At 37.1% G+C, this 18,889-nt stretch overlaps 1 protein-coding gene across 1 annotated transcript; it reads left to right on the forward strand.

The window, feature by feature from the left end:
- The first annotated feature begins 15,083 nt into the window (after nucleotides 1–15,083).
- SLITRK1 (SLIT and NTRK like family member 1) lies at nucleotides 15,084–18,521 on the forward strand. Its single transcript, XM_090258145.1, has one exon. It carries the CDS (start codon nucleotides 15,240–15,242, stop codon nucleotides 17,328–17,330), a length of 2,091 nt encoding a protein of 696 aa, XP_090114271.1. The 5' UTR covers nucleotides 15,084–15,239; the 3' UTR covers nucleotides 17,331–18,521.
- Nucleotides 18,522–18,889: the final 368 nt, after the last annotated feature.

Consider the following 18,889-nt stretch of genomic DNA (forward strand, 5'->3'; position numbering starts at 1 on the left):
CTCTGAAGCTTCCTCGCCTCTCTCCACCTTCACAGAATTGAAGAGAATTAGGGCCTTGCTCTGGATTAGACATTCACTTAAGGGAATGTTGTGGCTGTGTTACTTTCTTATCATTTGTGTCTTCACTAGAGTAATGTTTCTAATTTCCTTCAAGAACTTTTCCTTTGCATTCACAATTCAGCTCTTTGGCAGACGAGGCCTAGCTTTTGGCATATCTCAGCTTTCAACATGTCTTTCTTACTAAGTTGAATCATTTCTTGCTTTTGATTTAAAGTGAGAGACCTGTAACTCTTCCTATCACTTGCACACTTGGAAGATATTGTAGAATTATTAGTTCATCTAATTCCAATGTTGTTGTATCTCAGCGGATAGGGATCCCCAAAGAGAGGGAGATAGATGAGGAAGTGGCTGGTTGGTGGAGCAGTCAGAACGCACTTATTTACTGAAGTTAGCTGTCTTAGATGTGTGTGATTGATTCATGGAGCCTCAAAAACAATGACGATTCTAACATCACTAATCATAGATCACCATCACAACATAAAAGTAATTTAAAGAGTTTAAAATATTCAGAGAATTACCAAAATGTGGCACACAGACATGAAGTGTGCAAATGTTGGAAAATGAGGTTGATAGTCTTGCTTGATGTAGGTTGACAAACCTTCAGCTTATTAAGAAAACGCAAAATCTACAAAGTACAATAAAGCAAAGTGCAATAAAATGAGGTATGCCTGCAATATGTATCTATGTAAAATAATTATTTCAAAGAAATAATTAGGAAACCTTGTTATTGCCCTCATACAACTGTACCACTATATTAAAATTTTGAGCATTCAGATACACAAACATACATATATTTACATATATACATAGATACATACATATGTAAATTTAAACACTTTATAATTTATAATGAAAGATAAAACATGTGTGTAATATAAGCTGGGTTAACATGAAACAGGTACAAGAATATGTTATGTGGATTCTAATAAGTTTATACTTAACAGTTATTGGGCAATAAACTTTTTTTAAAACTTACATTTGCAAGGTTTTCTATGGGCCTCACATTTGGTTTTTATCCTCCTCTAACATGTCTGTCATCTTTATTGAAGTATAATCAGCATACAAAAATCTGCACATAATTAATATTACAATGTCATGATTTTGACGTATGTATACACTTATGCTACCATCAACACAATCAGCCAAAAGGGAACTAAACATATACATTGCCTTCAAAGTTTTATTGCCCCTTTGTTTTTTTTTTGGGGGGGGGGAGAGTGTGGGGGTTAAGAACACAACATGAAATCTACTCTCTTAAATTTTTTTTAAATTTCACCATACTTATTAACTATAGGAACTATGTTTTCATTCATCGGCAGCCGTCCGTCTCGAGAGACGATGGCGTAGCTTCCTGAGAGTCTATCTGCACCGCCGAGAATGGCTGTGCAGTCCGATTCGGGAGTGACAATCCCTGCCGCACTTGTTACAGGTGAAGGCAGATGGCCGTTGTTGCTGCTGTTGACGCTGCTTCCGCCTCGATCTTTTCTGGGCCGCCTCCTCGTTGCGCGCAGCCTCTGCACGTGACGTACCTTGCCTGACCGCGAGCCTCCAGGCTAGGCGGTCGTCTGCTTGAACTTCCCATGTGTTGAGATTGATGGAGCATTGTGTCATGTCCTTATGTTTTCATTAGAGTCTCATAAACCAGCAACTCTTTATAATAAAAGACACTGATTTTCAAAATCTGATAAGGCTTCTAGGTGTGCATCTGGGTTTTGCTCAGCAATTTTGCTTCACGATTCATTAAAAATATTTTACAAACAGTGAAAAGCAAGTAAAATAATGGTAACCCTAGTAAGTTATAGTTTACAGTCCCTTTGTGTCCATCACCTTCTCAATCCTTAGAGCATAGACATGAAATGGGAATGGCAGATACTTTCAAACAGCTGATGATTAAAGTAAATTGTGCATTTTTCATTTTTTGAGCTGTAAAAAGTAGTGATTAAATTAAATCTGAGCATTAATTAGTATCCTTTGGGATCTAAATGGTCCTCCACATCTTTGAATTGTTTTTGGCATGTTTTCTATAACTTTTTAACACGTTTTAATTTAATTTAATGTTGATACTATTTTATACATTACAGCTCAGGACTGGATAATATTAAAAACCACTTTTTCCCTCTCACACTCAGATACTTTTTTCCACTTTTCTAACACAAAAATATATTTTTTTAATCTGTCAGTACTTGGCTAGTATTAGAAAAACCTCCTTTTCTCTTTTGTTACCCTCATTTACACACACACACACACACACACACACACACGCACACACAAGTCCATATAAAACACTGTTTCATATAAGTAAGTAGATAGTAGTGCCTACAAATTACAATGGTAGGCAAAAGTAGATTTACAGTTTTGAATGGGCAAAACACAGTTTATTCTTGTAGTATTATTTACTAATCATGGTATTATTTTCCACATGAACAGCTGCATACTTACTTTTGCCCACTCCTGTCTTATTTTGAAGGCATTGACATGTATTCTCACCTAGCTCTTAATTCAAATTTACCATCATTTGTTGTACAGTTATGAGCATTTTTTAACCTTCTTAACCTTGAAAGGAGTTTATGAAGCATATGGAGTTTGTTTATTTTCCTAGATAATTCAAGATTTAAAAATTGATTCAGTCGTACAATCAAGGAGTTTGAGTTTGTATGTAGATTATTCAGTCTGGACACCCTATCAAATTCTTTGAGTAGTCATGTTATTTTACCAAAAGATTTTGAAGGAATGGCCTTAAAAACTCATTTCTGTATTTCCTCTAAAGAGAAATTTTATTCATAATATCGATATTTGTCAATGTCTTCTACATATAAACCTACATTGAAAATGTCCACTTAAATTCAGTACTTTCAAAATAAATTAGTTTTCTTAAGGAAACCATAGTTTCCTCCCAAACTATGAAGCAACTCCCAATATAGGATTGATTTTCAGAATTTGGCCACCCACTAAAAGATATGAAAAATATCATGGGTCCAGTGCATCTCTTTATAAATAGACAGAGGCTTATGGAAGTTTTCATTTTTAGTTAAAAGGACAGCTCTGGTGATTAATAACATATATGCACACATCTTAAAATTATGCTGTTCTTACAGGCAGAGTTGGAAAGAGAAAACATCACAGAAATTCTAACAGTTTGACATTCCATGTGTAATTTTGCATAAATTGAATATATTTACCTATAAGCATGCCCTTATAAACCAGCAGAACTGTTATTGCTCATTTTGTTTTGGATATCATATGGCTCAGGAGCAAATGTGTAACCAAATTAAAATGACTCTGAGGAGCTTGTCTGCAGCTAGGATCCTGATGACATTTTTCCAATTTGTATTCTTTCTAAAACATATTTAGATTCATATTTTGTGATTTTATTGTATACATTTCCTGTAAACTACCACAAATCCTTTGCGGAACCAACATGCTATTAATTAATTGCTTAATTCTGTGCAGCTGTACTGCGCCAGGCCCCTTGCCAAATACTGGAAATACAAAGATAAACATAACACAATCCCTTTTTCCAAAGAGTTGAAAATCTAGCCAAAGTAGCTCCCATTTTCATGGCACTCTGGAATATAGCAAGCTCTCCCACATTATCATATTTGATATACACACATGGGAAATTTAAAAAGTGCATTAGAAGTATGTTTACTCTTTCTGGGCACTGAACTGCAGCAATTATTTTGTTCAATAATAGATCCACTGGGAAGATGTTGCTAATGTGTGAAAGCTCCAAGCTGAATAGACGTGTTATCCTGAGAGAATAACTAGAACTTTGGTGAAGCTGCCTTTGATTCTGTACTCTGTCATTGCAGTTTGATTTTCATGAAGCAAAAGGCTTCTGTCGTGATCAAAATAGGAGCTCTGATATTTATATAGATAATGCCAATTCTGTGCTACTTCTACATAGCTTTGGAAAAGGCAGTGGCCGGGCCTTAGCTGGAATACAAAGCCAAGCATCCAGAGCCAAACTTCAGAGTGAAACTTGATACCATATTAAGAAAAGCCTCTAATTTGTTTTTATTTTTGAGTCTTTACATACGTATGCATTTTAAACATATAAAGAAAAATAATGTAATGACCATTTACTAAATAAAAACTATATATATATATATATATTCATTTTTTAAAAAAATTTATCATGTAAAAAGGAAGCTAAGTCAATTTATATCTTACTGCTAGCTAAGGTTCTGTGTTTTATTTGGTTTAACTAGAAAGTAGATTTCAAACACGGCTATTTCATCTTTTTACTGGTTTGCTTTCCTCCTCTTTACTGCATTAGTAAAGGAGGGAGCCCATCTCTAGAGTGCTTGAGGACGGTCAAATGCACACCTGTCAATGGCCAGTTGAGACTCACAGCAGTGTAAATACATTACAACAAACTATTTTCTGGAGACATGCATGCTGATACTAATTATAATAAGCCTAATTTTTTTTTAAAGATGTCTACATACATTGGGAGAATGACTTCAACATGGCTTTTGGCTAACATGTGTTTAAATGTTTAAATACTGTAAATCAAGCTATAATTTATGAAAATGAAAATTTGGCATTTGCTTTATATATATTTATTTAATTTTTTCTTTATTTTTATTCTTGACACTATACAGATGTCTCCATTTTCCCTCATACCCCACCCTGCTTGTGTCTGGCCATAACCACACTATTGTCTGTGACTATGAGTTATGCATATATGCTCTTTGGTTAGTCCATTCTCCTTGTTTCATCCAGCAACCACCTCCTCTCTAAGAGCTGTGTGTCCGTTCCATACACCCATGCCTCTTTCTATTTTGTTCATAAGTTTATTTTGTTCATTGCATTCCACCTATAAGTGAGATCATATGATATTTGTCTCTTTTTGACTGACTTATTTTACTTATAACAATTTCTATGTCCATTCATGTCATTACAAAAGGAAATACTTCCTGCTTTATTTTAGCTGTGTAGTATTTCATTGTGTAAGAGTACCAGAGCTTTTTTATCCATTCATTTACAGATGGGCAGCTGGGCTGCACATCTTGAATATTGAAAACAATGCTGGCTGTATATATTTTTTCAAATTGGTGTTTTGGTTTTCTTAGGATATATTCCCAGAAGTAGGATTGCTGGGTAAAAAGGCAGTTACAATATTAATTGGCTTTCCACAGTGGCTGCACCAGTCTGCATTTCCACCAACAGTGGATGAGGGTTCCCCTTTCTCCACATCCTTGCCAGCACTTATTGTTTGTTGATTTATTAATGATAGCCATTGTGACAGGTTTGAGGTGACATCTCATTGTGGTTTTAATTTGTATTGCTCTAATGATTAGTGACATTTGGCATTTTTTATACCTTTATTGGTCATCTGTATGTACTCTTTGAAGAAGTGTCTATTCAGATCCTTTATCTATTTTTAATTGGACTATTTGTCTTCCTGGTGTTGAGTTGTTTAAATTCTTTATACATTTTGGAAAATAACCCCTTATCCAATGTATCATTGGAGAATATGTTCTCCCATACAGTGGGTTCCCTTTTAAGTTTGTTAATGGTTTCTTCTGCAGTGCAGAAGCTTTTTAGCTTCATGTAGTCTAATTTGTTTATATTTTCCTTGCCTTAAGAGATATATCAAAAATATTGCTGCAAGAGATGTCTGACACCAATTTCTGAATGTAAGTTTTGTATCTTGCTACTTTGACAAATTCATTTATTAACTCTAGTAGATTTTTGGTGTAGTCTTTAGGGACTCCTATGTACAATATAATGCCATCTGTGAACAATGAGTTTTTCTTCCTTATTTTCAATTCAAATGCCTTTTATTTCTTTTTCCTGTCTAATTGCTATGGCTAGTATTTCCAGTACTATGTTGAATAGAAGTGGTGAAAGCTGACATCCCTGTGTTGTTCCTGATCATAAGGAAAACACTTTTAGTTTTTGTCAGGAATTGGCTATTAACTTATCATATATGGAAATACAACTATTTGTAAGAAAATATTATGAACAACTATATGCCAAAAAAAGGAAAGTCTGCAAGAAATGAATAAATTCTAGAAACATACAATATTTCAAAACTTAATCAGGAAGAGTCAGAGAATCTGAATATACAGATTACAACTAGTGAAATTGAAGTAGTAATAAAAAAACTCATAACAAGTAAAATCCCTGGATCAGATGACTCCACAGGTGAATTTTACTAAACATTTAAAGAAGAACTAACAACTGCCTTACTTAAACTATTCCAAAAAAATCAAGAGGAGGGAAGACTTACAAGCTCATTCTGCAAGGCCAGCATTATCCTAATTCCAAAATCATATAAAGATACTACCAAGAGGGAAAATTATGGGACAATGTTGCTGATGAACATAGGTGCTAAAATCCTCAACAAAATATTCACAAACCAGATTCAGCAATACAATACAAAGATCATCTAATACCATCAAGTGAAATTTAGTCTACTAATGCAAGTTTGGTATAATACCTGCAAATCAATAAATGTGATATACCACATAAACAAAATGAAGGATAAAACTACATGATCATATCAATAGATGCATAAAAAGCATTTGATATGACATTTGATTTTTATTTTTCAAGACCACCCCAGAGAGAGTGTTATGTGCTATCTTCTAATGTCATCAACATATCTTATATGCTAGTAGTGAATATCTCAACATCTTCCTCCAGCAGTACAATGAGTAATACATATGTTACTAAATTAGTTTAAAACCTGTGGGAATAGACCATACATTTTAACAGGGAAAATTGTTTGGATTGGCAGAACATTGGACATTACAATAATTTATGGACCTGCATAGGCTGCAGTGTATATGTAGTATACACTAGAACTCTGGCACAAAAAACTTATGGGTAGAGAATTAGAAAAAAATATATTAAAAGGCTGTTGGGGTGATAAACAATAATGGAAATAATTTAAAATTTGAGAAACAATTAGTGTTTGAAACCACAAGCATAGTTTCCTCAGAATTAACTTATTACGGAAAAGGCAAAACTTAGTTGATCTGGTAAAATTCAAATAAAACAGTTACAATACTTCAGTAAATAACCACCTTCTACAGAGTTACCTAACAGTCTTTTTTGATATAAGAAAATTGAAAACAATTACAGATATGAACATTTCAAATATATTACTGCCACTATTTTCATTATGTTAGAAGAAATAGGTAAAGGATTAAAGCATGAACAAAATTAGAAGTTTTTAATGTTTTAATTAATGTACTTATTTCTGATTTCAGACAGAATAAAATATTTTAGAATTATTTACAACATATTTTCAAATGTAAATTTGTAAAAACACTGTGGAAGAGAGTACTAAATAGTACATTTCCTCAAACATAGTACTCTTAAAGTTGAGAGGCATTAAAGGGAAGGAAATATTTATCGGATATTTTTAAATTGTTCCTACTTAATTTTTAAATCAAAATGACAACATTTGCAATTTATTGTAATGATATTCCTCAATGACAATATTTTATACAGGTTGTATGCTCACAAATATTTCAATATAGTTAAATTCATAAACATTACAGATAAGCTAACCAGTTAAATTAAGTTTATGTAGATTTAAATATTATGAAATCAGTTAAAGTGATACATGCAAATCAATGGTTGTGTGCAGAGGTATTTTGAAAAGTGACTGAAAAATAAATTTTTGCTAAGTTTAAATTAAAACCTATTATACAATAAAAATTTATTTGCAAAAATGAAAAAAAATTATATGCATTTTAGAATGCAAATATAGTATCTTTTAAAACATTTATTTTTAACATACATATTAAAATAGTGAATTTTTTATAACATTTTATTCAAGAGTTTTCATTATATTTGAAATATTCTATGCAAATATATTTTCTAAGGCAGTGTTTTTTGTCTTGTTTTGTTTTGTTTTGGGTAACAACTTCAAGTTGGGCAACACTGAACAGAGGTAAAGTTAAAAAAGTAAGGCAGGCAGGTAATATTATGAAGACATAAATAAAGTGTAAAATCGTCCACTATTATGTGTACGAAGTCTTACATTCTTAAAATGGTATTATTACAATTTTGTTGTAAGCAAATAAGGATAATGAAAATGCAGTCATTTTTTCAAAAATCATACTAATGAAAAACAACTAAATTGAAATAGAAAAACCACATTTCAACAAACACATATTTATACATATACATGCATGTAGACATATCTATGTGTGTGTGTATGTACATATATTTGCTTATTAAGTTATGTAAATCAGTTACTAAATATGAGATTACATGCTAGGTTTCACGGTAGTTATTAAAAGAAGAAAGCCTTTGGACACGGCAAAATATTTCAGGAAAAGGATACCTTAGTGTGATTTAGTTATGAACCTCTACTATAAATAACTGGGAACTGAGTGTATGTGTTGTACATTTAATATATACACATGTACCATGTTATGTTTTCAATGAAATAAATGGCTGTAATGGAGGTGCTTGTCTAAGAAGAAACAGAAATGTAGCTAGTTAGGCTAGCTACAGGGACACAAGTAATACCAGAAATGACACCAAAATTTCCTCCATTGAAATATACAAGTCATGCAACCTAACCTGAGTACATCAGCTTACCTATGAGTATGCTCCTGGAGATAGTACAATTAAATATGTGACTAGAGAGCATGAAAGTTAAAGCAGACCTGATCTACTTGCCATAAAGCCTTAATTTTTTAAATTAATTAATTAATTTGTTTTATTTATTTATTTATTTATTTTATTTTTTTAGAGAGAGGGGAAAGAAGAAAGAGAGGGAGAGAAATATCACTGTGTGGTTGATTCTCACTCGTGCTCCCAACTGGGGACCTGATGTGCAACCTAGTCATGTGCCCTGACTGGGAATCAAACCAGCGACACTTGGCTCGCAGGCCGACGCTCAGTCCACTGAACCACAGCAATCAGGGAAAGCTTTATTTCTTAATGCCACTCTTAAAGTGGCACATCGGGTTTTCAGATATGATTACATTTGACTTTGCATTCTACTGTATATTTACTGTACTATTCTGAAAGCTTGAGGCATTATTGTCTTAGAAGTAGCTCAACATTACTTACCTTTTAAAAATAATTATCATCGATAAACTACCAATAGAAAAAGAATTGGTAAAGCTTTGGAAAATGGTGGTAAATCTTATCAGATAAGTGGTTCCTGTGGGTACATTAGTTATCTCCTTTCCTCCAGTTGTTCCCAGGCAAAATAACGTCTTGAATAATAGCATTGTGAAGTCAACTTCCAAGGTAAATCTTGTTATGGGGGAGGTATTCAATTGCTAACTGCCATTAGCATCTTAATTCCCAAATCAAAAAGTCAGTCTAAAAATAATATTTAAGAAATTCCAAGAATAAATGTCTATTTGGGTATACTTACATTTTGATGAAAAGAATAGAAAAATAAGCTCTCACACTACAGTTGCAGAATTTAGCAATAGGGGATGTACGTTGTTGAACAAAAAGTCACTGGATACTGTGCTGTTTACATCAGGTCTTTATAGGCCCTTAAGTCTGCTACAACTTTCTTTAAAAATTAGTACTTAACCAAACATAAACACATTTTTAAAATTCTCTGTGTTTTCCTTGGTGTCTAGAATTATTCCTTAAATATACAAATTCATTAAATTTCTAGTACTCAACTTGTTGAATCTCATATACACTTATTTCAACAAGAACATCAACCACTGAGAAGCTTAAATATGCTGTGGCCTATATTTCTTCTCATAGACATTAATGCTGCCCAAGTTATACCCAATGTTGGGTAGGAGATCTGTTAAATTGTACTGCTCTAAGCATGAATGATTTATGTCAAAATATGTTATAGGATAGCCATAATCAGAATCTATAAATTAAAAAAAACTTCAATTTTTAATTCTACTAGAATATGTTGGCTGGTACACTATTTACTCCATCTTAATTTACATACTCCCAAGGAGAGAACTGGCTTCATTGTTAGGTTGGCTTATTATATAAATTGGGTCAATTCTGAAAGTGAATTGTGTGCTGGAGCAACTAGCATGAACAAGAGTTTGCCTGGGAACTCAAGAATGTATGATCTCCTTACTCATATTTCAGGTCCTTCAGATATCCTCACTTACTCAAACAGAAAATACATTTAGAGTCATGAAACTGGGTAGCTCCCAATGACTCTAGAAAGACCAGAGAATCAGGTTGGGTACCTGTACAAAAACAAAAGTATTTGAAATCATGACATACCATTGCTCTACTGAGGATGCTGTCAATGCTCTAACCAGCAGCAAAAGAACTTACAACAGCTCCACCCTCAGCCTTGGACCCTGCGCAGAAGTCCCCTGAGTAGCCAGACCAAGTCATATGACCTGCCCTGACCACCATGAGATTTGGGGAAATCGGTGTCTATTGTTTTTATGATAATATTTGTGATTTATTTCCAAAAAAAAAAAAGACTTAAAAGGAGGGAAATTGATCATTATTAGGAATAGCATAAGATTTCTCCAAAAGTACAGTGTACAACAATGTATGATTTCCTAGGTTTGATGCCAAAGCCCATGATATTTTCACTGTTTTAGGAAACTGCGCATGTGAGATAATGCTTTTTCACAACCTACTAGTTACCATAAATGTAAAAATTGCCAATTCCAACTGATTAGAAAATATCATGTGTTCTACTTTAATAAACATTATTTAATCATTTTCCTTGAGCAATTCAAAATGTGTCTGTACTGTGCTGTTTTTATATATTTTTAAATTCCAATCAATAACCTAATAAGTTAACTCACTGAATCTTTATACTTTCATAACTTTCAATCTACTTCCTCTTGCAAAAGCAGCAATGTGTTCATAACATTAGCATCATTACACAATTATTGGTACTGTACTAACTCTTATGGGATGCCCAAAATGTAGGTTAGGAATTCATTTACTAGAGGAAAAATAACATTTCTTAAAATTTCTTATATATGGTTGACAATACAGGAGAAAATTTATCAAGTGCACGTAGTGTATTGAACAAGAAACCTATAAGTCTATCTAAATAATTCCAAAGCCCCTAGTTTGTGAATTAATCCTGTCTCTGAACTTTTTAACTTTTGTGGTCTGTTCCACTCAATTTATTATAAACTCCATAGTGTATTATTTTATTATTGAGATGTATGTGTCACACCATATTTTATATGAGCAGTATTGTGCTTGGTGTCAGATATAAAAAAATAAAATGATTAGATCACTGCCCTCAAGAAAGATATAAAAAAATAAAATGATTAGATCACTGCCCTCAAGAATGTTACATTCTAGTGAGGAATCAGTGTTTCAAAAAAGTAATTTAAACACATATAGGAATCATTCTATTGGATACACTAAGGTAAAAGGGAGAAAGAAGCCTAGGTGGCTTGGTCTGGTATAGATTCAAAGAAGTGATTTCAAGCCAAAGTAATATTTTTAAAAGTTGAACAGGACTGATAAAAAGCAAACAATATAATCAATTAATAATTCAAAATTAAAAATAATTTGCTCAAGTAAATGGGTAAATTTGCTCACTTTAAAAATACTGAACTGAGTGAAAGATATTCTAAATGATAATAAATAGTATTGGTATGGTTTCAGGGAAATGGCAAATCTCATCTACTGCTTGTGGAGTATAATAAACTGGTCAAATCTTTGAGTAGGCAATTTGTCAAATTTTTATCAAAAGTCTTAATACTTTTTTCTATACTTCAGTCTGATAATTCAGCTTCTAGGAATCTGTAATAAGAAGATAAATAATAATGTTCACAGTGATTTATGTCCAAGGTTGTTCTTTGCAGCATTGTTTATCAGAGCAGAAATTTTAGTAAGAACTAAATATCTAACAATAGAATTATTTCAATGAATTATTTTATGTCATACAAAGGAATTCAACCCCTAATTTAATAAAGTAGTGGATGTTTAATAACTTTGAAGTTTTTCACAAATATATATAAAGTGCAAAAATTATAAAATATATGTGTGTATGTTTACACTCATAATTTCTGGTGTTGAAATTTAGTAGATTTTAATTTTTTGGCTGTTTTCAGTATTTTTCAAAACTTGTACAAATAATATGTATTTATCTTAAGTGTATAATACATACCTTGTAGGAAACAAAAACAGCACTTTTTTAAATAAATGAGTATCTGTAAGATCGTATAAGGTATATATTAAAAGGTAGAATAAGTCCTTTAATAGTATATAGTATATTCTCATTGGGACTCTTCACATAAGATATTTATTTAACAAGTTGAATAAACAAGTAACCGATTAACTTTAAAAAGTGTGATTTTGGATTATTACCACCAATATTTTTCCTCCCTACACTGCTAGCATTTTTCTGTCTCTTCTCCAAAGTCCTTTCTCCTATCAAAAACAGACCCTGCATGAAGCACCCTCCTTTCTCAGTTCAGTTTCTGTGGCCAAGAATTTTCAAAGTTGAGTCCAATTACAAAGAAACAGAAATGTCTTTTCCTTCAGTCTAACTCCTTCACATCTGCAATACTCCAGTGCATAGCTTTATTTTTTTAGTGAAATAGTAACAACTTGATTATGCTCTTATTCTCTTCTTACATGTGGTAAAAGGTTAAATTAAATACCAGTGGAATTGTTTTGGTAATAGGTTGCCTGAAAAAAGCCCCTGCCCCTCAGGCACACACATACACATACCATATCTATCTGAGCCTTCATCCATGCTCCCACTGATACTCAAAAGATAACAACATATTTGATTATATAAAAATATTACGTATAAAATATTACATATAGATATAAAAACTGTGCCCCCAACAATTAACTTCTGAACCAGGAAAAAATCTACTTTAAACTTCCCTGAATTCCCCACCTCAGGCCTTCCCCAAAATCTTTCACTCCCCAAAATCCTTCACTCTCCAGCCTTTTTAAAATGCACAGATCCTTGAATATTTGATTATTTTGTAACAGCTGGCCAACTTGTATAAACCCTAATTAAAAGAGAAACCGATGTAAACATATGATCTCTGTTTCGACTGAAGAAAGGACCAAATAACAATTAAAAAAAAAAAAAAAAGGTCTTTTAATTCCAAACCCTAAAATGATGCACACAATCTTAGAACGTAACGAAGGTGTCGACTCTGATAAGAAAAGTCAGCAAAACAGCCTTCGCGAGGCAGTATTTCCATATTCTCTCCCGCCCCCTATGTTTTTAGAACTTGTTTTTTGTAAGCTTCTTCTAAGTTTGAGAAACCCGAAGGTCCCTTCCCTTGGAAAAGCCTGAGCACCAGTGGCCCAGCCAGCTTAAGCGAGAAAGCAGTTGCCGGCTACCCCCAGGCCCCCCCCCCCCCCGCCCCAAGCCTTAGAGACCGGAGATTGCTATCTCTTCCTCTCAAAATGCAACTGGTTATTTACTTGTATGCATTTCCAGTTCGTCCGGAGGGCTGCGGAAACTTCGTGAGTGTGTGTGTAAGCGGTACGCATTTGTCTGCCAGTGGATTTTTAAGAGCACTCACGAATCAAATTGGGATTTTTCCCTGCCCCCTCCCTCCCTTTCCGGTTCTCAGGGAAATCTTTCAGGTTTGGAATCAAAGACGTTAGCGTGCATTGTGTTTTCACCCTGCAGACTTAAATAACATTCAAGAAAAACCAGAGAAACCTCTCAATGACCTAATTGACTAAAATTCTATACCAAGTTTCAAAAAGAAAAGAACGTACCTAAATTATATACCATGCAAGAAAAGATCCATACCCAATTATTCTATTATATTAAAATAGATATGATATGAATGTGTTTCAAATAGCCACTTTCACCATTCCAAAACTTAAAAAAGAAACGGTTTCAAAGACATCAAATAGCACAAAATACACTGTACTGCAGAGACGGAAGAAATGCATTTAAAGCACCGATGAAAATGGCGTGCAGTATAATTACCTCAAATTGCTGCTCGCTTGACACCCTGACACTAATTTTATTCAAGCCTTTGGGAAATAAATATTTTAAAAACACTCTTTCCAAAGGCTGGCGCTGGTGGGTACTGTGAGGTCATTAAGGAAAGGAAAGGGTAAAGTTTCCAGCATGCAAAAAGAATTAAATAATCCATTTACAATAAAAGCCTCTGTGTGGATCGACAGCCTTTAGTGCCCACATTTTTAACGCTTGCCCTGTACGTGGATTGATTTTTTTTTTTTTTTTTTTTTCCTTCAGCATTCCCTCACCAGATGGATTTTTGCTACTGCAGATCAGCAGAGGGTGTCAGATCTTTCAGAGTGCACCAGGCTGGAACGAGCAGAGCTTCTTAGCAACTCTCTTCTCTCCCCGCTCCCCATTCTCGCGCTCTCTTCCTCCCTCAGACGACTCGCCCCCCACCCGCCCTCCGCCCCCTCCGCGTAATTCCGAAAGAGCAGAAGAAAGAGAACAAGAAACGAGCTAGTAACCGAGATCCAGAGCCCAGGGGGGAAAAAAAAAAAAAAAAAAAAAAAGGCTGAAGAGGACCGAAGGGAAGGAAACGAAAATAATGAACAGGCACAAAACGCAGCGATTGCGGAAATTTTCCAGCGCCATTGGCTCGGCAGCGTGAGTCCTTCGGTCGGGCGTGATTTCAGCACCGGGAGGACTGGACAGCACCTCGGGGGGACTTCTGGGCAACCTACAGCTACAGCAGGAACTCCACCAGCAGCCTCAACAACAGAAGCCGCCGAAAACCCTGCTTTTTGTATCAGAAAGGCAAGGTCAGTCCGACACACAGCCATGCACAGGCAGTGCGCCTGTACTACGCTGCAAACCCTCTGCTTGTGTCTCTAACATGCACTTGCTTCTAATTACTAGCATTGTTCGCTTCCTGAATAGTGAGGACCACTAGACGAGATTCTGTTAAGTGTGCATTTTTAATTTATACGTATATATTTAACTTCTCTTTTTTTTTTTTTTTTTCTTTAAGGTTGAGGGGGAGTGGGGTTATTTTTCTACTTTTTTTTTTTTTTTTTTTTTTTTTTTTTTTTTGCTTGCCTTGCACTACGTGCCTGGATAGTTTGTGGATAGAATTATTGACTGGCGCCTGGGTTGTTGCAGTGCGGGGGGGTTAGGGAGGAAGGAATCCACCCCACCCCCCCAAACCCTTTTCTTCTCCTTCCCTGGGTTCGGACATTGGAGCACTTAATGAACTTGAATTGTGTCTGTGGCGAGCAGGATGGTCGCTGATACTTTGTGATGAGATCGGGATGAATTGCTCGCTTTAAAAATGCTGCTTTGGATTCTGTTGCTGGAGACGTCTCTTTGTTTTGCCGCTGGAAACGTTACAGGGGACGTTTGCAAAGAGAAGATTTGTTCCTGCAATGAAATAGAAGGGGACCTACACGTAGACTGTGAAAAAAAAGGCTTCACAAGTCTGCAGCGTTTCGCCGCCCCGACTTCTCAGTTTTACCATCTATTTCTGCATGGCAATTCCCTCACTCGACTTTTCCCTAATGAGTTTGCTAACTTTTATAATGCGGTTAGTTTGCACATGGAAAACAATGGCCTGCATGAAATCGTTCCTGGGGCTTTTCTGGGGCTGCAGCTGGTGAAAAGGCTGCATATCAACAATAACAAGATCAAATCTTTTCGAAAGCAGACTTTTCTGGGGCTGGACGACCTGGAATACCTCCAGGCTGATTTTAATTTATTACGGGATATAGACCCGGGGGCCTTCCAAGACTTAAATAAGCTGGAGGTACTCATTTTAAACGACAATCTCATCAGCACCCTACCTGCCAACGTGTTCCAGTATGTGCCCATCACCCACCTCGACCTCCGAGGAAACAGGCTGAAAACGCTGCCTTATGAGGAGGTCTTGGAGCAAATCCCTGGCATTGCCGAGATCCTGCTAGAGGACAACCCGTGGGACTGCACCTGTGATCTACTTTCCCTGAAAGAATGGCTGGAAAACATTCCCAAAAATGCTCTGATCGGCCGAGTGGTCTGCGAAGCCCCCACCAGACTGCAGGGTAAAGACCTCAATGAAACCACGGAACAGGACTTGTGTCCTTTGAAAAACAGAGTGGATTCTAGTCTTCCGGCGCCCCCTGCCCAAGAAGAGACCTTCGCTCCTGGACCTCTGCCAACTCCCTTCAAGAGTAATGGGCAAGAGGATCGTGCCACCCCGGGGTCCGCTCCAAACGGAGGTACAAAGATTCCAGGCAACTGGCAGATCAAAATCAGACCCACTGCAGCGATAGCTACCGGCAGCTCCCGAAACAAACCCCCAGCCAACGGCTTGCCCTGCCCTGGGGGCTGCAGCTGCGACCACATCCCGGGGTCGGGTTTAAAGATGAACTGCAACAATCGGAACGTGAGCAGCTTGGCTGATTTGAAGCCCAAGCTCTCCAACGTGCAGGAGCTTTTCCTGCGAGACAACAAGATCCACAGCATCCGAAAACCGCACTTTGTGGATTACAAGAATCTCATTCTGTTGGATCTGGGCAACAATAACATTGCCAGCGTAGAGAACAATACTTTTAAGAACCTTTTGGACCTCAGGTGGCTGTATATGGATAGCAACTATCTGGACACACTGTCCCGGGAGAAATTCGCCGGGCTGCAAAACCTCGAGTACCTGAACATGGAGTACAACACGATCCAGCTCATCCTTCCAGGCACCTTCAATTCCATGCCCAAACTGAGGATCCTCATTCTCAACAACAACTTGCTAAGGTCCCTCCCCGTGGACGTGTTTGCTGGGGTCTCCCTCTCTAAGCTCAGCCTGCACAACAATTACTTTTTGTACCTCCCGGTGGCGGGGGTGCTGGATCAGTTAACTTCCATCATCCAGATAGACCTGCACGGAAACCCCTGGGAGTGCTCCTGCACCATCGTGCCTTTCAAGCAGTGGGCAGAACGCCTGGGTTCCGAAGTGCTGATGAGCGACCTCAAGTGCGAGACTCCGGTGAAGTACTTTAGGAAGGATTTCATGCTCCTCTCCAATGACGAGATCTGCCCTCAGCTGTACGCGAGGATCTCGCCCACGCTAACTTCACAAAGTAAAAACAGCACCGGGTTGGCGGAGACCGGGACGCACTCCAACTCCTACCTAGACACCAGCAGGGTGTCCATCTCTGTGTTGGTCCCGGGGCTGCTGCTGGTGTTTGTCACCTCCGCCTTCACTGTGGTGGGCATGCTCGTGTTTATCCTGAGAAACCGAAAGCGGTCTAAGAGAAGAGACGCCAACTCCTCAGCGTCCGAAATTAATTCCCTACAGACAGTGTGCGACTCTTCCTACTGGCACAATGGGCCTTACAACGCAGATGGAGCTCACAGAGTATATGATTGTGGCTCCCACTCGCTCTCAGACTAAGACCCCAACCCCGGTAAAACAGGGAAGGAGGAAGGCGATGCTCCCCCCTTCCCCCACCAGACGGCACCCCACGGGCCAGAGAAGCCCAGACTCTACTCCAGTGCGCCCCAAGGCTTGATGGACATAAATAAATAACTGTGAACTCCCTCAACTGAGATGCTCTGACCCCGTAGCTCTCTCCTGGAAACAAAGAGCTGACTGTAGCTGTGAGAGCGCTGCCAAATCGCTCTTTGCTGCGAGCCCCTTTTGACAAAGCCCAGCAGGGGCCCTGCTCAAAGAACTGACAGTGCCCTGGCTCTCTGCGGAGGGGCTGGTGGGATGACTGTCGTGATTCTACACATATATACATATACTCACATCTATATAGAGAGATAGATATCTATTTTTCCCCCGTGGATTAGCCCCGCGAGGAGGGGGGCGTGATAGTTCCCTGTTGGCTACGCAGGGATGGGCAGTTGCACGAAGGCATGAATGTATTGTAAATAAATAACTTTGACTTCTGAGAAAAACAAAAAGTGCTGCATGGCTCGCATGGAATCCACGCGCTCCAGGGACGCTGCCCTCCCCGGCGACTGGAGAGAGCGTCACGTTCACAGCACCCACCCTCTTACCTGATAAGTCCCATCGTATCAAACTTTCTATAAACAAAATGCAGTATAATCAGAAGTGCCATTTCACCATTATTTGTGATCGGTAGGCAGTTCAGAGAGTACGTTTACTGTGAAAAAAATGTTAAGGTTTTATTTAAGACATTTGCATGGCTAGTCATCAGTCCATTTTATGAGTTAAAAATGTATTTTGTAGAGGGACGTTTATGGGTTGTTTTGGGTTCGTCCTTTTATTTTGATGGTGATGTTTACTTTATTTTCATTTTGGAGGGGAATATTTTTCTATACATATCCAATAAGGCCTTCCATCTGAATGTAAAATAAGTACCCATGATTTCTATTACAGTATCGGTGTAATTATTAAAAAAGAAAAAAGAAACGATTTTGAGGCAGTTAAGCATGACCAATTAATGTCACTCTAGTGCTTAGGCTGCGATCTTATGGTAGCAATTCTGTGCTGGTGTAACTCTTACTTACAAAGTAGGTGGGGAAAAGAACGGACGAAGCACGTGAAACTTACTAATTCTATTTGAGGATTTTATAATGGCATATTTTTTCAGTATTAAAGTGAACATGTTTTCAACTCTTGGTCCTTACATTTTTCTAGCTTCATATTTGCAACTGGTAAATTGGATGTGCAGTGGAAGGGACGAGGGAGGGGGATTGTTGGGGGTAGATGCCTTCAAGAGCTACTTGAAGGCTCTTTCTCTAATCCTCTTACGTTGCTTTTTACTCTTTAGGTAGCTTCCCTCCCCCTCCATCCCCGCCTGGGTTTTTCCAGATTTTCCTGTGGATTAAGTAAGGACTTCCCCCGACAGCGCCCTCCATTTTTTCCCCCTTTCCTTATGCGGCAGTGAATTCCTTTATTAATATTGGAAACCCCTCCTGCTGCTTCCGCTGCTGCTGCTGCTGATGCACACACTGCAGATATATTAAGGATGTTAGTAAAGA

This window comes from Furipterus horrens, unplaced genomic scaffold (assembly GCF_987537825.1).
Source record: "Furipterus horrens unplaced genomic scaffold, mFurHor1.1.pri manual_scaffold_12, whole genome shotgun sequence".
Classification (NCBI taxonomy): Eukaryota; Metazoa; Chordata; class Mammalia; order Chiroptera; family Furipteridae; genus Furipterus; species Furipterus horrens.